At 41.9% G+C, this 22571-nt stretch overlaps 1 protein-coding gene across 1 annotated transcript in view; it reads right to left on the minus strand.

Annotated features, from left to right (window-relative positions):
* NCALD (neurocalcin delta) overlaps positions 1-22571 on the minus strand; it is a 60083-nt gene that overhangs the window by 10655 nt on the left and 26857 nt on the right. Inside the window, exon 2 of the mRNA XM_010404916.4 lies at positions 6453-6849. Within this exon, the coding sequence (XP_010403218.1) occupies positions 6453-6830 (378 nt within the window). The 5' untranslated portion in view covers positions 6831-6849. The remainder of the gene's footprint in view (positions 1-6452; positions 6850-22571) is intronic.

Below are 22571 nucleotides of genomic sequence, written 5' to 3' on the forward strand. Positions count from 1 at the left end.
CACCAGTACATGCAGCTTCCCTTTTCTGTGGAACACTCGTTTGTGAAATACTGTGTTTCTTTACTTAGTCATGGTCAAACACCATCTGGGTTTGGACTAAGGCTACATTTTTCCTTATTAAGACAGTCTTTGGATGAATTTATCATTTGTACAACACATTAGGCAATGGCAGTTCCCAGAGCCTGGAGGAACAGCCAGACCACCAAGGTCTCGTCCTGTGCTGTGATGAATCTCCATGCTTTGGCCACACAGGCTTCATCCTCACCACACCTGTCTCCTCACCCTGCCTTTCCTTCTCCCCCATCTCCTTTCTCTCCCTCCTTGGTCAGAATCCTGTCTGTGGGGAAAGCAATGACTCACTCCCTGCATTTTCTGCACCTCACAGATAACAAAGACTGGACCATCAAGGAGGTGGCCTTTTCCTTGGGGGTTGGTGAGTGTGCACAGCTCAAAATCATATGCACAGTTCGCTCCACAGAGACCAGATGTTCTGCTCCCACAGAGCACCACTACCACCCATAGCTATTCTCTGCACAGACACATTTGGTACTAGCTGCCCCTGAAAGAGGGGTAATGTTAATTTTAAAACAAGGTTGAGGATCTGTCTCTGCACTGGTCACCCAAACCTTGCTGGCAAACGTAAGCATGCAGCGCCAGTGAACACCAGGGCTCTGTGTTAGGTATCTCTGCGGTGCCACAGCTGGGACAGCAGCAGGACCCAGATGGCTGCAGGGTGGTGGCCTTGGGGGATCCTCCCAGCCATTTGGAGGGGGAGCCCATCCCAGCCCAAGGCACCATTGCCCTGGTCCAACTTGGCCCTTCTGCTGCCCACTGCAACTCGTTGGCTGTCGCCTGACTGCTTTAGTTATTTGTTCTTCCTTTCCTCCTGCTTTGGGAGGGGGGTCCCTGATGCAAGCCAAGATTTCTCACTGGGCCACCCCTCTCTTCTCTTCCCTTCCATGAAGGCACTCTGCCTAGCAGCTCACATCACCTGGCTTAGAATCCCCAAGGATTTGCTCCAGGAATGTAACAGCACAGAGGATGCCACTAAGCAGCACAGACATTTTACACTCAGACTAGGGAGCATCCGCTTCCTTGGCCATCTTGCTGGATTCTCCTCTGCCAACAGCTCACCTTTCACACCTCCTGGGCTTTAAAGAGACTTACATCCTAAGAAAAGCATTTGTCTGGTTAATTAATTACCCCTCACTTATGCTCAGCATAATCAAACATCTCCTTCCCCAGTTATGTCACCAAGAGTGTGGCTGTAGTTTTCAGGTCTGCCCTTTGGGAAGTGTAACACAGGCTATGGACCTGAGCAGGAGAATAGAGGTGAACACTTCAGCATGAACACCTGCTGGCTGAATAGAAAAGTGGTGGACACCCTTTTAATCATCATCACCATCATCATCCTCATCATCATCATCATTTGAACTGCAGGAGTGTCCAAAGGCTCCCAAGAGAACTAGTGTTCCAGAGTACTCAGCACAGGCAGGGATGCTGTCCACACAGCCATGATACTCTGACACCAGGAGCACAGGAAAAAGGATGAACATGCAAGCATGTAAACACAGGGATGAGGGGGCTGGGGGAAGGACGCAACAGGGAAGGAAAAAAATGGTGGACAGTAAGAATTTAGACCTTGCTTCTCCTCATCAGCATGCAAGGCTTGCGAGGGTCAGAGCAGAGATGAGGCTTATAAATCTGCCGCATCTGAAGCTGTCTGGCTTTTGTCTGGGGTAGGAAGAGAGGTGGAGGGGTCACTCCCTCTCTCTGGGTGAGAGGACGGCAAAGCAGAGAATCTGCATTGAAAGTGTGGGAGGAATGCCCCAGACCGGGAGTGAGGGCGTGTTTACCCCATCAAAGTAACCATAGTAAGAATATGCAGATTTTTAGGACAAAAAAAGCTCTTCAGGATGACTTCATCCTACAGGGTCCTTTTCACAGAGGCGTGTGAAGCGAATAAGAGATGAGATATTCTAGGAAAGCCAGATGGGAATAGCATAGTAAGCATTCCTTTCATGCTGAAAATGGTTACTCTGGACAAATTCTTCTGTCCTTACTTAGAAGTTCATTGGGAAGTTTTCCCAAAGTAAAAGCCAGCTAAAGCTGATTAAGAATCTTGAGACTTGCCCCATATTAATTCAGTGCAGCTACACAGAACTCTTTATTGTATGTTTGAAAGAGAAAGCTCTGAAAGGAATTTGGTTTCATGCAATAATTACACAGAGCTGGGCTGTGCTAACCCTGGGCTAGGACCTGCAACTGAAAGGCTGCAGGGGTTCCACTGCACATGGAGTGCAACTCCCCGGCCTCCCAGAACCTGGACTGAAAACCAACAGCGGCATTCAGCACTGGAAGTTGTTACCTGCCAGCAGTCTCCTGAGTCAGGGCAGCTTTAATAGGTGAACTTCTGTCAGGAGTGCTCCTTACAGCTCCCTGGCACCCTTGACTGACACGAGGAAGTTGTGCCTCCAGAGCCCTGTATACATCACTGGAGCAAGCACAGGCTCCAGCTTCATCTGCTGCTCTGCTGAACTCTCCCCTTTGATTTCCAGCTGCGTGTGGATGAGCAGCAATGGGTGATTTCAGGGCAAATCTCATCCCTTTGCCCACTCACACAGGTTTTGCTCCCAGTTGCTGGCTGCCACTGCTGCACTCAGACCAGAAGCCTTGGTGAGGGCTGCATTTTCCTGGTATACTTGACAAACTGTCAAAAAGCTCATTATGGTGATGGCAACAGCAATGACAGAACAAATTTTCAGTCGATCCTTTTTACTCTGTTGAAATAAATTCTGATGCCTGAAAGTCTCATGGTGTGAATGACTGGCCTGAAAAAAACTGTTTTCCTCTCAGACTCATGGAGATTTTTGACATTGCCTTTACAGAGCCGTATCAGCTTTTTCTTCTTCCCATACCAGCTTCTGTTTCTTCCTGACTTGCAAATAAGCTATTACAGCAAGTGAAACGTGTGTACTCTGTTTTTATTAAACTGAAAGTGTTATTCTTGTCTCTGCACAGTATTCTTAAAATGCCTTCTGAGTCCATGCAGTGAAAAAATTTACCCTTAGAACAAGGTTTCCATCTCTCATTTGAACTCTTATTTTAAGAGACTAGCCAAATATGTCCTGTTTCAGCAAGGGGAACAAATCTTCTAACTGGTTTGCAGCTATTTTTGAGTGCACTGGGCTATTTAGATTATAGGTAAACATATGGCAGACATGAAAAGCCGGAGACATGAATCTGAGAGGAACTGTGACAAGGTCTGTCAAGAGGGCAGGCTGTGAAGCCTCCTCCTGCAGTAGTCTGCAGATGTGCTGTGCCTGGTAAGTGCAGCAGTATCCCATGGAACTCCTTTTTTGAGGCTCTACAACTGCCAGCCCACCACTAAAGTCCTTCAACTTCCAAACTGTGCAGTTGGCTTCATGTGGATCTATAGGCAGGGCTTTTTGGAGACTGGTCTAGGGATGCTCACAGACAGCCATGGTGAGTCTGCACGGCTGTGCCTATGTGGTTAAAGGGCATGACGGTGTACAGAGCTTAAAGGAATGCAAGTGCTCTGCCACCTAGCACATCATTTTGCAAAGAAAATAGGCCTTAGAAAGATGTTATGGACCATTCAGGTTCATCTCCTTGGTAGCTGGCCAGTCAGAGGGCTCCTGTGGGACATCTTAACCAATGGTTCTGCTGTTCCCGTGCTGCTGCTGCTGCTGCCACTGTTACCTCAATGCAAAGCTGAGCAGGAGTGCAGTGCCTGCATTGCCTTCAGTGCTGTTAGATTAGGCCAGAGCAATGGAAAGGCAATGCAAGGAAGCATCAGCGTAACAGTGAAAATCACTGCAGAGAGAGGGCTTTCAAAGCACAAAGAAAAGCAGACTGAAAAAGAACAAAAGTGTGCCTTGCCCCTATGCTATTTAAAATCCAGTAATCCCACACTAACAGGGGAAGTATTTTTCAGTGAATCTAAGACTTTCAGACTAAAGGTGTTTCTTTTAGCATTCATTTTGATGTGTTGTCTCAGGCAAAAACCCCAATGAAAACATAATCCTGCTCTATCAATTTGCAAATGTATGCTAGATAAGGGACTGGCAATAGGTTCCTTTAAGACATATATCAGAGATCTGTTGGAGTTCTGATTTTCACTCCCAGAAAAATTATGACAGCTGAGAGCGCCCAGGAAGATATTTGATACAAAATCCTGTCATTCCATATGAAAAAATAATCATCTTTCATAAATGAAAGTGATAGCTGTTTGCTGGCTTTTTGTATCTAATCACTCTACATCAAAGGAACCTCTCAACAAAGCAAGAAAATATGCTCATCTACTTCAGTTTCAGATACCAGCTGAACACGTTTCCAGAGACTACACAACAAATCCAATCCGGCTGGGAGGAGCTATGGCTGACCAGTGCAATACAGGGAGATCCCTGCATCCAAAAAAGCCTGAAAGAAGAGAACAGGGTGAGATCTACAAGTACACTGCCTTATGGGAAGCTCCATCACAGAAAGAGCAGCTTTCCTGATTGAAAAACTGCTGATAGTCCATGGTACAGAAATAACTGTTTTTCAGGCTAAAAACCAGTTATTTCAGACCCTCAAATTTGGGTCCCTCAAAATGAGGTGAGATTATAAGCATCATGCAGTTGAGTTTCACATTCAGTCTGAAAGGAGGAGAGAGCCAAACCTCCCAAGAAGTGCAGTGGGATGGCTGGAGTGCCAGGCTGAGGGCTGTAGGCAGCCAGAGTGCTGCTCAGGATTGGATACGCACATTGGCAGAACGTCGCCCTATGCTGATCCCTAAGCGGCAATTTTGTTTGATGATGGCATCATGGCTGTAAAGGACAATGCTATGATTTGGTACTGATGTGAACGTGAAGAACAGGCAGAGCATTTCAGCCTCTAAACTTGCTGGCAAGCAGATCTGGGGTAACTGGAAAAAGCTTCTGGCTTTGCTGGTCCTCGTTTGGCTCACTACAGAAAATCCAGCCACTGATGTTTTCATTTCATTTCATTTGACATGAACAAATCTGTGGCCTTGTTCTCCCTGGTTGTAAATCTCGTCGCCTGGGGGGTTTGTGCTGCCTCTTGGCACGGCGCCTTCCCGGGCTCCTCAACAGCAGCGAGGGGTCCTGCAGCCCCCGTGGTGTCTCCTCCTCCAGAGGAGCGGGTGGTCACCTGGGTTTGGCTCCCTGTGTTTCCTATGTACTACGTTAGCTCTTTTGGGATTCTTTTTGGTTTTTTCATGAGGAGAAATACAGCCAGAAAAACAATAATTGACAGACTGTTTACCCTGCCTGGGGGAGAGGAAGATTTGTAAGGAACAGTAGATCTCCTAATGCAAATATTCCATGGGGTTTGTCACGGCACAGAGACAGGGAGGTCCTGCTCCTCAACTCACACACAGGTACACAAAACAGACTAAGTGAAAGATGACACAGAAGCTCTAGATTTGCAGCTGAGCTTTGGATCTGCTCTTGCTGAAGCGGCGCAAGTGCTGGTATTGGCCACTGAAGGATGTGAGAAGGGCTCTGGTAGAAAGACAGGAGCACCACATTAGGCTGACTCCCTAAACGCAGCTTGCCATCACAGCCTGTAATTTGTGTGCATTACTTTCCCTCGGTTTTCAGTGCAAATATAAGTCTGAATAATACAGTACATTGTTAGCACTTCAAAATTTCCAGGGAAAGGAAAGGATCTTGATAACAGGCTTTTTTTTTTTTTTTTTAAAACAGTGCTGCATTATACAGATTCAAGCTGTGTAAATACACTGCCATATAAAAAATGTTCTAAATCTTTCAGTAGAGTGATGTGCCTCAAGGGCAAAAACATGTTGGAGAAAGCCAAAGTGACATGGGACTCACACCACACAAAAACACAACCAAAGAAGGTATGTATGGGGTCATCATCTACCCAGATAAGGTTTATCTATACTGGCAATTTCGTATGAAGACAGCTAGTATGATTCTAATAATGCAGACCTCACTGGAATTGGGCAGACAAAACACCTTTATAATATGGGAGCTGGTTCTTCATAATAACATGATTTCAATGTTGATTTGCTTCTTATTGTGGAGGGAGCCTGCCTTCCTTAAAAGTACACTCCCTCGTTGTTCTAATATACCTTGGTTCAACTGTAATTAATCATAATTAATTGACAGGGTTAGAGAATCACATTTATCAGGAGGTTAGTTGCTGTGCTCCAGCCCAAAAGAGCTCCCAGGGAAGAAATATCCATGCAGCTTGTCGCTCAGGAAGAGCTTGCAGTGGATATTAAATGCTGGAGTTTGAATTGTGACATGATCTTTGTCAAGTGAAACAGCATTTTATATCCAAGCAGTTATGCAAGATCATAAACCAATGCTGCCAGTTTTTCTTTCAGTGTCTCAGTGCAACACTGCTTCACAATTTGCTCTGAAGGAGGGAGCCCAGCAGTGCCTCTGAGCAGCACATACCTGCACGATTTCCAGCATCTCTGACTTACTGATGTAGCCGTTCCCGTCGAGGTCGTACATACTGAATGCCCACTTCAGCTTTTGCTCCAGTTTTCCTCTTGACGTTACACTCAAGGCTATGATGAATTCTCTGAAATCTATTGTTCCATCTCCATTGGCGTCAAAAGTGCGGAATACATGTTCTGCAAACTTAGAAGCGTCCCCGTAAGGGAAGAAGTTTCCATATATTTTTTTAAACTCCTCCATAGATAAATGTCCACTTGGACAGTCTCTCAAGAAGCCTTTGTACCACTCCTGGATCTCATGTTCTGTAAAGTCTGTACTTTCTAGCAAATCTTGCATGACTTCAGGGCGTAGTTTGCTGTTTTGCTTTCCCATATTGGAATTAAAATATTACCTGCAGAGCAAAACCAAACACATATGAATTATTATTAATTATTGATACTGATTAGCTTGGAGGGTGTAGAACAACAGTATGCTGCATTATGAGTTTTCTGATGATAGTTCACTCTTGGGAATCAACTGAAACCTTGGACAATATCCAGTACTACATGTATACTCTTAAAAAATTAATAAACCTTATCTACATGTTGATTACATTGTCTTTTGACAGTCTGGAGACCTGTAATTACATTGAATTTATTGCCATCCTATTTTCCCCCTGAAATCATGAGGTAAGCAATGGATGTTGCAAGGCGCAGCTGACCAGTAGCTGTGTGTTGCAGCACACCCTCCATCCCTGTCACCCCACTGTCCTGACGACCTGGCCTAATGAGGAACAATTTTTGTACCTCTGGTGGAAACCAGACTGGTACAAAGGCCTGTGTTCCCTTGGTCTTGTTCCAAAATGGGATCAAGGTGCAACTGCAGTGTACACTGAAACCAGTAGCTCCAAAGCCCTTCTACACACATCTTTCTAACCAGAAAGCAAACCAGAAATTGCCTCTTTTGTTTGGCATTGACCAATTCCTATTTTACTTCAAAATGAAGATAAAATCTGAAGAGATTTTATCAACGGTGGATTCCCCCACCTCTAACTATTACTGTGTTTTTAATCTTCCTTGCAGCCAAAAACTGGATCTATTACTAAGTAATAATAATCTGGGTGGTCATAGCTCTTTGAAAAAACCTCTTTAAAAAAAAAAGAAAGAAGAAAGGAAAAAAAAAAGTACCTAGACAATGAAATTGGAAATTCATTTCTCTTAAATTAACCATTAAGAAGTATTACTGGATACAGTCTCTATTAAATCACCTTCATTATATTTCATTTAAGGCAAGTTGCTACATATCACATTGTGCAGCAGATTTACTAATGAATGATGCCTTTGGGTTTTAAGTTTTGGAGCCTGAGTGCCTTGGCTCCACAAAGCAACATCAGTTTTACTGGAAGCTTAACATTATACTGATTTGTGGGAAGCCCTTCTCTATTGACAGAAACCTGCCTGAGAACTTGTCATGCAAATGACAGTCACAACTAAGATGTGATGTATGGATAAGTACAGTAGAATTGCAAAATAATTTAAACATGACTCACACTGTTGTCAGAATGGAGTCTCTGGCCCAGAGATAGATTTAGTAACAATGACTGGAATGGTTAATGAGCATTCAGTAAAATGTCCTTTCTTAAACAAGATACTACTTTTAAAAAATGAAGAATAATACAGTATTGATACATGACAGAAGCAACTACTGAGAAATGTACCACCATTCGAAGCTAATCTACCGTCTCTTCTATTTGACACTGGGAAGAAGAAATTGAGGCTCCCCTAGGCTGATGCTATTATTTTTTCTTGTGGGAAGCTCCCCTTCTCCCCAAGGAATTTGAGCTCCCCAAGGCATCTAGAGGACTGATTCCTTAATTCCCTGTGTTCTTGGATCAGAATGACCAAAAAGCTGTATTTCTCAAGTGTAAAAACTATGGGATCCATCCTAGATTCATCCGCGTCTCCAGGATCCACTGATGGCTGTTTGCTAACTACATGTCCTGTCTAAACATGTTGCCTACACAGTTCATGGAGAACAGGCTCCCCCGTTCACAGACAGGAGGCTGGGAAGGGTAAAGAATCCTGCCCCGTGGGGGCCTATCCACCTCCTGACCCTTTCAGGGGCTTGGTTGACTATGTTGACCAAACAATTTATTTTCCTCCAAAGTGCCTCCAAAACACTTGAAAAGTGGAAAATGCCACCTCAAAGGTAATTTTTTCTACTGCCTTTTGTATTTTCATCCTGATCAAAACATGCTGTACAGTTTTTAAGTAATCCAAGCTCTTAATGCCCTGAAAACAGCAAAAAAGTCCCTGTTTCATAGGCCTGGTCCAACAGCTGCCGAGGCAGCTGAACGTTGTGTTGCCTTCCACGGGTGTTGGACAGGGCCCTAAATAAACAACCTGGGAATTAGCTGAGCGAATGGATTACATTAGGGCAGCCAGAGGGCTTTATGTCAGGCAAAACAACACAATCAGGGTCTGCCAGTGGGATGGAAGAGCAACTGGACAGCGGAAGTGGCCAGGCTCAGTTTATAGTGGCACTAGTTTAACACAAAACCCCCAGTAAAATCCCCAGAGTAGGTAGCAGCTGCCCACATCCCTGGCCAGCAGCTCTTCGACCCTGCCAGAGGCAGCACACTTTCCAGACCACAGAGTAGGGAGGGAAGATTGCTGACTAAGGTGCAAACCAGCTGTGGTAGGAATGAGCTAGAATTAGCCATATAATCCCCTCCTGCTTTTTAATAACTCAAACATTTGAAAATTGAAAACTCAGCTTGCACATTTCTAGTCCAATGTCTTCTGAAAAATGAAATAGTGAGGTAAGATGCAGGCAGTGCCCTTCAATACAGCCAATAAGACCGTATTTCACTCTAAGAAATAATGCCTTTATAGCTGCACAATGTTGTAGGTATCACATATTTTCACCAAATACTAAAAAACACAGAAGAGTAGAGTGCACTGCCTTGCAGAATATCACAACCAGAAAAATCTGTGTTCTCCAGGCAGAAAGGGAGAGTTAACCATCTGTGACTTACAAGGTTGAAATGCACAGCTGTTGTGATGCCAGGTGATGCAGTCAAAAACTAGTAGCATTATTTCTGAGTCCACTTGTGATGAACTTTTATCATGTTCTTTGCCCTCCAGATTTTTCCTTTTTAATAGGTGGTGTTCTAGGAACTGTAACAATGGGATTTATTGTGCCTGTTCTATCTATCAGCAACAGATCAAAATGCTTTTGCAGTGCAAGTACAGAAAGTACCATTGAAGACACTTGAAGATCCTTACAATCACTTCATAGACTGCTGCCTGACTCTTCACAAGAGATTAGATTATGGGCAGAGTGCAGTGAGCTAAGAGAATGTCAGCTAACAATGACAGCAATAAAGGCACAGAATAAAACAAAACTGAAACTGATTTTAGGTATTTTTTCACACTTTATCATTCCTGTAGGTCTTTCAAATTTCTAATAAATTATTAGAAGTTCAAAATACACAAGTAAATAGTGAACGGCAATCACAATGGCAAAGTAAAATATTGACAATACTGAGAAATGGATATTGTAGGTGTACAAAAGAAAGACAAATTAAGTGCTTAATGAGTATGTTTAATTGCATTTCTACAATTTCTTCCTCTGATACAATGGTGTTAGATATATATGAATGACTTGCTATATAGAAAAACATATTAAAATATTAAGGTCTTAATTCTTAAAGCAATATTGTTTGGTAAAAGAATGTGATGTGTTTATGGCTTGAAAGGTTGATGCCATTTCAGCGAACAACTACAGAATATCAGGAAGTAAAGAGTCACTGCTGCACAGTTGCTATGGAAAGAATCCCTGTTCACTGATTATTGGAGGAAATATCACAGGCAATGCTCCTTAAACGAAATCAAAATTCCTTAAGATTCCTCTGTTCAGGTCCACGTGTGGAGTTTTTAAGATGAAGACAACAGAGTTGTTTGACAGACAACTGGCCTGTGACAATTCAACATAAGCAGAAAGCGACACTGCACTGAGAGTGCAGCAGATGTGTTGTGTGCAGACAGGACAGTGCTGCTGTTACAGCCTTCTCCTCACACAGGGAGCTCTGACTGGGCAGAAGGGCACTGAACAACTGTGCTATCACGTCTCTTTGCCTGCAGCTTGCTGCTGCTCACACACAGTTGTTACCTCAATGTGAAACCTCAGAGTAAGGCAAACGCTGCCTGCTCAAGCAACAACCTTGCAGGAGCTGGAAAGCTGCAGCAACCAGCAGCACGCAGCCAACCCACTGCAACGAGAGCAAGGCAATGCAAACAAACATGCAATGCAAACATCTAAATGTATTTCCTTAAAAGAAATAAATGTTTTCTTTTTTCTGTTGAAGGTTTGTTATAATAACCAAGTTCTAACAACACATTTCTAACAGCGCTTTTACTCTCCAAACTTGACAACCATCATGTAAAGAAAACTCCATGCTTTTTTTTTTTTTTTTTGATTGAGCTCAGTCTGCCAAAGACAACAAGACTTCTTAATTTTCATTTAGGCTTAAATCTGAGGGGAAGTTCAGTGCTGGGAAAAAGTATTATGAGAAAGGGGCATTTGTCCAGTGAAGCCTTGCTCTAAAAATGAAAATTTTAGGCTATTGGGTGCTTTATAGCTAACAGGGTACAAATCACCTCAAAGGTCTAAAGAGTAAGTTTGAAAACAAGTCCTGCCTGATCTGTTTCCAGTGGGAACAGCAAGGTTAAACACACCATAGGCTTGGCTACGGACACCAGCTCTGTAAAAATGAAAGCAGAAAACTTTTCAGAAAGAAGCAATGAAACTTCCATTTTGTGATTTTTCTCTTCAGAAACTTCTGTTTCTTGGTTTCTAACACACAGTTTGACCTGTTTCCAATAAATAATCCACTTACGGTTGCAATGCTGTCTTTAATATTTCTAACACATAATTTGAGAATTTTCCCGAGACTAGCAATCGTGGGATTTCAATCCCTGCCAAGCAGCTGCACAAGCTCCTGATGACTGCTGGAATGAACTAAGGCTGAGCAGCACAACAGCATCACTCTGAGCCAGCTCTGCTACCTGACAGTGGTGAGAAAGCAGTGCTCCAGCATGAGTCAGTCCCCCATGGCAATGCCACTCTGAGGTATGAGTGCGATTCTCCACTCACCGTCACTGCTGTGGTTTTTCCTCCTGTCAGATCATTACTGAAAACTTGGATGTGTGACAAGTGGACTCATATACACCACCTATCTCTCAAGCTGTCTGCACATCTGGAAATGGCAGGGATCTCACCTTCTTTCATGTCCTGCCCATGAGCAGTCTTCTCTTGTCACTGCATACCAGCCTCCACAGCACAGCAGATAGGGCTTTGGCAAGCTAAATTCTTCTGCCATCACTTTCTGCCACCCCTACCAGTTCTTTCTCTGCCTGTCACTGCACAGCTGAGCTCTGTCACAAGCTCAGAGAAGAGGTACTGCTCTGCCCTGGTTGACCAAACCTCGGGTTGACCAAACCTTGCAGTATGACATCCCCTTACCCTGCATATAAACAGAGGGATATCAAGGGGAGACTGCAGTGCATCTCAGAGCATGACACTTTGTCTGGGGATGTGTCCCCAGGGCTTCCAGACCAAAATTTTGTCCTGTTACCAAACTTCACCACATTAGAACTACTCTCTTCCTTCCCCTCTGCCAGCTGCTCTCACTGCTTGGTAAAGCTTGATACCAAATACCAGTTCACCACAACGTGTCAGTCTCTGCAATCTGTTGTTATTTGTGATCCAGTGTACGCATGCTTCCAAATGCAGCTCTGGTTCACTTTTGGCCATGCCCTTACATAATGGGGGAAGTTATGTGCATTTAAAAAAGTCAAGGCTTGGTCAACACAATCTGGTATAAAAGCCAAGTTTCTTTCATAAGGTCAGTTACTCCTTTGGGCTGTAATACTGCTAACTGCTCCACGAGCTATGTAATGAGACAGTTCAAAGCAACAGCTATCTCAAATGATACATTCCCTTCCCATCTCTGTATGCTCTTCCCTGTGGCTGGGACACCAATGTTGCCATGGCCTCATCATGAATGCAAACCCAACAGTAAATGTGGGCAAAGCACTGGCTGTGATCTTGGAGCTCTCTGGTGAGACTTGGTGAGCAAGGCAGGGACGTGTTTGTTGATCTCTGATGTGCTCCAGCCCAGGAAACTCTGATCAATCCCTGAGCTCCCAATTCACAGCCTCAGAGCCACCTCCAGCACTGCTCTCCACTATTCCACTGGAAATTCCAGTGCCGGTGCAGGATCCTGCTGGTGGGACACAGTGAATAGTTACAGCAGCAGCAGCAGCTGTGCTGAGAAGAATAACTTACCTGGTTTTAGTCTCCTACCGTGAAGTGTAAGCGCTACCTGGTCAAGAGATTTTTTTTTTCATTTCCATTCCACAGAAAACAACCCCCCAGGCTCTTGAAAGCAGCCACTTTGCTTCCTTCTGGCCATTTCTAGTTTGTTTTCACACGTTCATTTGAGTAACCAGTGTGGAGATGCTTGCCAAGAAAGGCTTTTCCTTAATTTTTTTTAACAGCATCTTGGAACATATTTTTGAAAGAAAACCAAATTTATTAAAAACCACCTAGGGACTTAGCAAAAAAAAAAAAATATATGCAGAACAAAATTTTGATCCTTGCCATCCTCCATTTATCTCTTTATACTAGCAAAGAGCAAAAACCAGATGAAATTCATGAGCAAGATTCATAAAAAAAATCTGACATTCTCTTATTAATATTCAGAAGGAACAGCAGTAAACAGATTTGTAGTGCAGTAAAACAAGTACCCAAATATGTCTGGCTAAAACTATAGCTGACATTGAAGAAGAGGAATGAAGACTAATGAAGAAATTAAGAGGAAAAAACCCAAGGAACAGGTGTAGATGGGATCATCATTCAGTATTTATGCTTTCTTTATCAACAGAAGGAAGACGGGTCATGTGCTATCCAGTTGCCCACTGATATTTCCAAACCTGTTCATCACAATACTCACTTATTTTGTATTAGGATCTTAGTTTGATTCCAGGATCCTGACATTTTCACTGCTCTACGTTCCTGTTTCGTTTAGTGTCACCTTCCTGTTTCTCTAGCCCCTTACTGGGGATCCTTCCACTACCAAAGGTGCTTCTAATTTCTCCTTTGACAGTATTTGTTCTGTGCTTTCCTGCTACCCCAGGAGGAATTCAAAACAAGAAATAAAAGCAAATCCTTTATAACTCTGTTTTGGTTGAGGCGGACAGTCCAAGCAGGAGCAGTTGCAGAGTTCACATGTTTCAAACTTGGAGGTGCTCAAGGATAACATCAAAAGCCCAGGCTCTTCTCCCTTCAGATTTGCCCTGGCAGAGAAATGCTACAGCTGCTCCACTTTGTCTTCTATTTCTCTTTACCATAATTCCTCTGTGCATTTTAGCAATGAGGGCTGGTGTGAGGGTGGAGGAGGGGGATGCAGCAGAAAGGCAGTGCCCTGTCAATAAATGTTAGTACACTACTATTGCTGTCTTCAGCACCAGTGAGTTAACTATATAGCAGCCTAGTGCTTATCATGTTATTCTCAACAATGCCCACAGTCTCAGCTGGAGGTGTTTTGAGACCAATATGCAGTGTTTTAGTCTCAAGCAGTGAAAGGGTTGATGTTCACACCCTTCATCTTTGCATCGCCTTCAGCATCACTGGGGCTTCCTGAAAAGGTCTCTGTTTCCAAAGCATTTCCTGTAAGGTGGAGTGTAAAGTACAACAAGGATGACTAGGCATGAGCATTTCTAATATTGGGACCTGGGGAAAAGAGCATTTGTTCAGTGTGTCACACTGTGCAGTGACTCCTCTCTCATTCATGGTTGGTCACCCTTTCCATCTTACAGCCCTGCATTTATGACTCAGAGCTTGTTTCTGAAGCTGCTCCTGACTGAAAGTTGGTGTACATCTATCCACCAGAGAGGAGCGTCTGTAATGGGCCACCTCCACCCATTAGATTGTGATTGCGTGGGGCAGTCAGGTCTGTCCTTAACCTCCTGGCAATCAGGTACTTGCTGCTGCTGCATCAACAGCCTGGCTATCACAGAGGGGAGATGGAGCTCTCTCACTTTATACAAAATCTCTGCTGCTTCAGACAAAGCACACCTAAGCAACTTTAGGAAGGTTGTCTGCTTAGTTAAGGTGTAACCTCAGGCAGAGTGGACAGGCAGTGAAGACACACGGAAAAGGGGGTGCTGGGGATATCATATAAAGCAATCCATGTTCCCAAATCCTACAGGGACCCTCCAAAGTGTAAGTCGGTGTAAATGCGGGTTCCCCTATGCACATGGTGGGTATCTAGCACTTCAATCTTTCTCAGTGTCCTGGGCTTTGTCTGGAATCCCTTTGGGAAGTGCTGCCACCCCCCTGGAGCAGTGCAAAAAATGATGCAGTAAGCATTGGACAGTCATTCCCCAGGGCCAGCAAAGGTTTCACCCACTCAGCATGGCTTGAAAATAATCTTTTCTTCCTTAATGAGAAATGAGAAAAAAAAAGAGAAACCAGACAAAAGAGGAAGAACCCATACAGATTTGTTTATCCCTCCTCTTACACTCAGAAAAGGTCTTGTTATTTAATTTCATTTCTTCCTAATTCTTTTAGAACTCACAACAATAAAAACCATGCCAATATTCACATGTTTTTTGGTTCATAATCATTCATTTGTGAAGTTGAGAAACAACACTTTACCATATGCTGTGTAAGAAAAAACCACAACATTTTGTTCATTAACCCTGGGTAGAACCATCTAAGGTCTTTAAAATAACTAACTCTTTGTCTTGGCAGACTTCAGATGACTCTTTTGGGAATTAGATATATCTATTTATGTATTTGATTTTTTTAAACTCTATGGAAATAGTATTTTTGTAAAAGTATGTTTGCCTTTGCCTAATTTTGTATGGCAAAGGGCAAGAGACACTTTGCTAACAGTACATTAGAACATCCACCCTCAGGAGGCTGCCTTTCCAGATTTTACTGCATTCAGCTGTTTCACTAAGCACAGGACATCTGCAGTATTTATAAACATGGGTGTTAAGCCGACAGTAGGGGAGCTGGCAAAATCTCTCACCTTTTCCATCTGCAGGTGACTTTATCTATCAACATTCTTTCAGAAGGAGACCACATATCAAGATCCAAATGATGGGAATTTTCTGCAGTTACTATGTCTCCTATTAAGCAACTTGTGAGCCTAAAGTCTCTTTGGTTAACAATACCTTTCTGGGCCACATGTCCTAAAATGCTCAAGGTCCCACTTTTTCCAGGTGCCCAGCACCCACAATTAAACTCGGGCTTCTCAAACAAAACACGCCTCCCCTTTGGGCACCTGTGCAATAGGTAGTTTCTCAAAAAGCATCTGTATCCAGTAAACTGAGACCTACCAGAAAGTAGCACCACTGATTTTGGTACCTAACAAGGGCCTGAGTGCTTTAGGAAAGCCACCCTTCCTACACACCTGCGTCACTGCTGTTTGTCTTTATCCTGATTCTCACATGTCCAGCCACGTCAAACCCGGTTTATTCTCCTTTCTTGCGTAGGGCTTCTCTCCTTCGTGCAGGGCACTCACCAGTAGTAACATAATCTTCCCCAGTGCACCTGAGCACACCAGTCATCAAACTCATCCAGCAGCAACTTCATCAGGTTTCTAATCTGTCCTACATCTTGTTTGGTCCTTTTATGTAATCTTATATGTTATACCTTGGTGGAGGATAGTGGAAACTAAAGCAGAAAGCTACTGTTGCACAAAGTAAGACTAGAAGCTGATGTGACTTCATGATATTGATTTTTTTATGTTTGTAAATAAATAGCATGTGACTCCAAAAGAGTGACATTTGTGCTTAGACTACCCTTAAAAAATTGTTAACAGATGGTCTCCTATCCTACAGCAGAGACTGGGTGTTGACAAAAAAAAAAGAAGAAATCATGATACTGGAAAAAATGGAGCCATTAGCTGGCAAACTAGATATTTTTAAAGATGTTCTTATGATAGGGAAACAAATGATTGTGGAAGCTCCTACCTGGAGAGTAACTGTGAGTTTTTGCTCCATATTGAAGAGAGCTATTGGAACTTTCTCCAGGAAAGTAGGCAGCTGGAGATTGGAGTGGGAGGTTCTGGCAGTCAGGACCAGAATTTTGCTAAGGAGATGGAAACAAGACACACTAAGATAATGTCACAGTTTACAAGTTCATGAATATGAAGGTCCATGCCAGGGATGATTTGTCCAGCACTTAGCACTCTCGAGTGTGCCCGAACAAAAGAGACCTAATGTAAGACAGATCAAGATGAATAAATGAATTTCGTGGGAGTTGTAGGAATTTTTAAAGCAGTCTTCAAAGATATTCCTAAACTGCAGATATTGTACTAATTTTCTCTTTGTGCATGTCTAATTTCTCGGAATTTTTACATCCTTGAACTTGCAAGATGATCCTTTACGTTACCGGCCCTGGACAAACAGCACAGGGTGAACATTTTTCCAGTAGAACCCATTTCCATTAGGTAATGCAGCTTAGCTGAAATCAAAATGTTTTGTCATATTCAAGAAAACAAATTCTGTAAAAATGTTATAATTTATAGTTTCAATTTAATTTTTTCCTTTTAACATGGCAAAAACGTTTCAGTGTTACTTTGTATGTTTATTAATTTCATCTTGGCATGTACATTTGATTAATTTTAGAATTATTCTGGTTTGGTATTATTGAGAAAACAACTCAATGCCAATGAAGTGAAATAACTTGGTGTTTCCAGATAATTTTTAATATCCATCCCACTGGGAAATTTTGATGTTTTGTTCCAACAGGCAGTGAAAATAAATACAAATGTCAAAATTTCCTTTAGAATGGGAATTTCAGATTCTAACCAGCTCTAATCAACAACAAAGCCATCTGCTTTGTATTAATGACTTAGGGCATTATTTAATGCTGCAAGACTGGGTGACATTCTACTGTTCAGCATTGCTCATGGAAGTCAATGACATATGACAAGTTTCTAGCTTCTACTTGTCTAGGGGAGTTTGAGGCTAGCCACTTCTATTTTATTCCTCATGCTCTACTGCCAAGTTCATGGAATTCATCATTCAAATCCAAGATTTTTCTGTGAATGTATGAGAAAACATCCTCCCAGTGACATATGGCACAGCCTACAGCTCCTACATTTGAAAGCAACTCGTAATTCCCAAATTGCAGCACAGTAAGCTACTTCCATTTCACAAAGGTTTTTAATTGATAATTTAAATAGAATATTTGCTCCATGATAAACGCCTATTTTTGAACATTAACAGCAAAATAAATACATCTTATTTCAAAAGTTAACTTCATCCAGATAAGTCATAATATGAATTCTATTTGAGAGGATATGTTGACATGAAGGATCTTAGCAGAAATGAAAGAAAGGAATATTTTAATTTTGTTTTAAGACAATGTCTTTGCTGTTTTTTCCTAAGACCTCTTCTCTGTCTTCGCATACAATCTTCGTGCTGCAGATAAGGTACAGGAAAACCAGATAGTTGCCCCCAAACTGGTCCAGCAATAGTCAGCTTGTGAAGCTCAGCCATGAACCCCAGTTCAGGTGCTTTGCTGTGCCCCTTGAAAAGTTTCTGTGGACAAGGATGTGGTTACCATTGGTGATGATGCTATCTTCCCTTTTCCCTAACAATCTGATGATTGCTCAAGCCACCTTATGCTCCTTCTCCACACAGACAGCTGACCTGGGAGGGCTGCATCTGGGTGTGTACAACAGGCGTTTAATGTGCAGATTCTGTTCCCTCTGAGCACCATTTGTGCACAAACCTGAAAAAACTAAGCTTGGATATAATCTATAAAGTTACTGGAAGAAGATTTTGATTTGTATTCACTTTGAAAGTTAGAATGACATCCAGTCCTGACAGCCCGCCGTGAAAAACACAGACCCGTGTCTTACCCAACTGCTATTTCATGCATAACACAGTGTGCTGCCTGATTTTAGAAATTACTCAACAGGAATGAATTTGGGAGTTTGAACAACATGATAAAGGTCGGTAAGCAAACTCCCTTAAGAGGCATAGAAAAACATTTGACAAATTGAGTGCAAAAATAATTTGCTGTGCTTCTCTGTCTATCACACACACGTAAACAAATGCTTGTATAATCTTGATGTTCCTACTATTGCTTGTTATCAATAAACAAAACCCTAGCAGTTCTCAACATTAAGTGTAGGTAGTAGACACTCATAAAGACAATACTGGTTTACAAAGGAACCTTTGAAATCCCATGTATCATATAGTCATTATAGCGAGTGTCATAAAAAATTGTTTGCATGGATTCAACAAAAATTTTTGACAAGTTTATAGCATTGCATCAATTGCAACAAGAAATACTGTATAAAACCCAGGACAAAATCTAGATGGAAAAATATGAATTATCAGATCAAAAACTTTTCTGCCATCACTGAAAATTTTTGGTAAATTCAACTAAGATGAACTCCTTCACAAAAGAAAGGGTTAACAGCACATCTTCCTTCACTACTAACATCCTCTGAGGGAGTAAACAAAGTCCATCAGATAACTGTCTTCAAACAAACGAACTGTTTTTTCTCATGTGAACAACAAACAATTTGTATTACTGTTGTAGAAAAGAAGAAGTGGCAGAACCAGAAAGCTTTTTTCCAAAGTTTAACCTTAGGAAAACCAGATTATATCCAACATGGAATAAAATGTCACTATTCACCACTTCCTAGTGACTGTAAATAAACAGAACAGCTGATCCTGTTACATTTTTAGGCCAGTTTACTTTTGCCTCTTTGCTGTTCTCAAGATGTCAGCTTCTCTGAGATTTCTCGTATGTGAGTTTTAATGCCTTTCCCCATTTTTCATTTTCTAGGACTTTTATTTATTGTGTTAGTATATAAAACTTTGTCCTTTCTTATATTTTATCTTTTTCCCTTACCTCTTACTTTTCACTACTATCCCTTAGCTCCCTAAAAATAAACACAATCTCTTTTTTCCTATTATCTTTGAAAAAGTCTGTATCATATAATTTCTCTTAATTTTTTGCACATTTCCTATACGTGTTCATTCCCACTATTAGCATTTGTATTTTTGATGCCATGCACCATCAAAACAATATCCTAACAATGAAATATATCATGCCTGAAGCAGCAGGGTTTGGAAACCTTGGAAGAAGACCATCTATGGCTTAATCTCTGTGTCTCTCTCTAGTTAAATCATCCAAAAGAAATATGTAGCAAAGATGTATTTAGTATCTACTTATTAGAAAACTATTACCATTTCATCTACCATAATTTACCTTCCTGCTTTTGCATTAATGGTAGAGTAACAGTAGTGCTGTTTTTAAGAGCAATTTCTGAACTCTGAACAGCATCATCACCAATGTTCAATTAGAAATTCAGATTTTGGTGATCTGATTCCTTTTCCTGGGAAGCATTACTTTTCAGACATGGAAAGGAGCAGAAATGTATGTAAGTATGAGATGTTGACTCTAATGAGAATATTTTGCCTGTGGCTAATGAAAGATTTACCAGTTACCTGATGGCCAATATTTCAGATCCTTTCAGTGACATATGCTCTCACATAATCATAATCTCACCAATAGAGAGTTCTGTCTCTGACATTTGTTCCAGTTTCTTTTCCTGCTCTGTATGCCCTGTATGACCCATTCTTACTACAGTAATAACCTCCTGTATTCTCAGTATCATGCCTTATAAAAATAAATTTTAAATGTCTCTCTATTCCTGCTTGCTACACGTAGCTTTTAAAATGTCCTTAAAATACCTTCAAGTGATTAATTCTCTCTTCCACATCACCTTCACCAATAATTTCTGTCCCTACCCACTCCTCAGACATTCCATGCTTCCTCTCACTTCATGCATCAAGTATTTCCTAATTCTCTCCTCTGCTACCAATGTTATGAAAACCAGTGAAGCTCCACTGCTTAGAAACAGGATGAACACTGAAGAATCAGCCCACTGTTTGTAAAGAGGCATATAGAATCACCATACAAATCACTTATTCAATAATAAAAGCACATCCTGTTCCACCAAATACGTCTCAGATCTTGATCTTCTAACGAATTCACTGGAAAGTCACTCAAGTCAGTGAGCAACACAAGGATCCTCCTGTGAATTACCAAAGGAATCCTCCAAGAAAGATTAAGAAATTGATAACTATGCAAATGTATATAGAAAACTTCTGATTTTCTGCTTGTTTTTTCTTTATTAAAAGAAGGATGTACCCTGTGAGGCTCATTGCTTTTTAATCAAAGTTCTAGGAAAGGGAGCCATTCGTGAAGCAACAGTATCTATTTCATTGCAAGGTGCTTTAAAATCTATTGCTCAGTTACATCAAAACAAGGATATTTTCACTTTAGTCTCCACAGAATGATAAAACAGTGACTTATCAACACTTTACCACCCAGCACTCAGTAATATTCATTTGATCTCAATCTAAATGAAAGATGGAGCTATCATCATATCATGAACACAGTTCAAACCCACACGTTGTTCATTCATGTGATCAGATGAGAACTGGTTTCAGTGATCTTATACTGATTTGTGGAACCTCCTGTTAGCATATATTATCATTACTTCTTTTAAAAGTAAAGTTGGCTTTGGAGTTGGTTTTCAGGCACTTAAAAAAAAAGAAAAAGAAAAAAAAATCCCACACAACAACTTCGGGAGAAAGACAGAATTTTCTTGGCAGTTTCCTTGATGAAGGAGTATGAGTGGGATAGAGTAATATCCTTGATTTTGGCAGCAAACCTTTCTTCTGGCAACTTCATTAAAAAGACATTCCACTTTATGAGTTATCAGCAAAGAGCTGGTATTTTTGAGTGTGACTGATGGTCCTCCCTCTTCTGACAAAATTAGAAACATCAATAATTCTTAGATTAATTGCTTAGAAAATTTCCAAGAGGCAAACATTTCCTTATTTTTAGACCCTTGTTTTCTTCTGCAGTCAAAGCAGTGGAGGCCAAAGTTCAACTACATGTACTTCACTTAAACGATGGGATCTCTCTACTCTGAGTTTTATATGTGCACAGAAACAAGCGTGCACCACTATGTGGGCAGGGGTGTCCCATGCTGAGCTCCCAGTTTCCAGTCCCTGAATAAATCCTGATCTATCTCACAGAGACCTGGAAGCAGTCTTCATGCCCACGTATCTATAGACCCTTCCTAAGGAGTTGAGGGCATGCATGTGATAGGACCTCCAGCAGGGACTACTAGCTACAGGAGGACAAGACATGCCCTGTGATGCTGGCTAGCCACAGAGAAGTGGTCTGATGGAGTCCTGGCACAAGAGTTGTTGCCACCTCAAACACAAAAGTTGGAAGTTGGGGAGCTGCTGTGAAATAACGCATGTCTCACCACTTGGATATTTCCTGTTCCTTACGCAGGGAAAAGAAAATGGTCTTTCTAAACAAGTTCTGTGTGCCCTTCTCCACCCACTGCTTAGTTATGCACCTATTAGGAAGCCAATAATGGGGTTGTCTTCTGACCAAAGGTCTGTATTAGTGCTCCCAAGAGGCTGCATGTGCTGCTCCTTGGCAGAGTACCAGCAGGTGATCCTCACCAGCACAAGCTTGGGTGTCCTCATCAGTACAAAGCTCAGGTGTTCTCACCAACTTTTGCATGTGATATGGACAGAAAAGGCTAAATACTGCAGAACTGGATGAGATGGGTTAAATACCACTCCTCAAAGCTGTGTTTGTGAAGGAGGGTCTTAACAAATCTTTTATTTGACCACCTAATGAGGTAAAAATAAATGGACTTTCTCAAGTGCCTTAGCAGGTCAGACAAAGTAGTCAGCCCTGAGATAAACATAGGAGAGAAACAGGTGGCCTGTAAATTTATCATTGTTAATGCACTAATTAATGTTAAGCATGACAGAAAAGGGTAATTAGCACATTTGGAGCAGACAGGGATATTAGTGGAGAAGGAGGTTGTCACTAACCTCCATGGAGCAGTCTCACCTTCATTTTACAGCAGGCATATGGTGCATTAGAAGATCTGTATCATATCTGGTGACAAATACACCTGGAATCCACTGGTTTTAAAGACCATGGGGGCTTTGGCAAGACCTGATTTCACCTGACACTTCTTGGCTCTTGGGG

Source organism: Corvus cornix, chromosome 2 (assembly GCF_000738735.6).
Source record: "Corvus cornix cornix isolate S_Up_H32 chromosome 2, ASM73873v5, whole genome shotgun sequence".
NCBI lineage: Eukaryota > Metazoa > Chordata > Aves > Passeriformes > Corvidae > Corvus > Corvus cornix.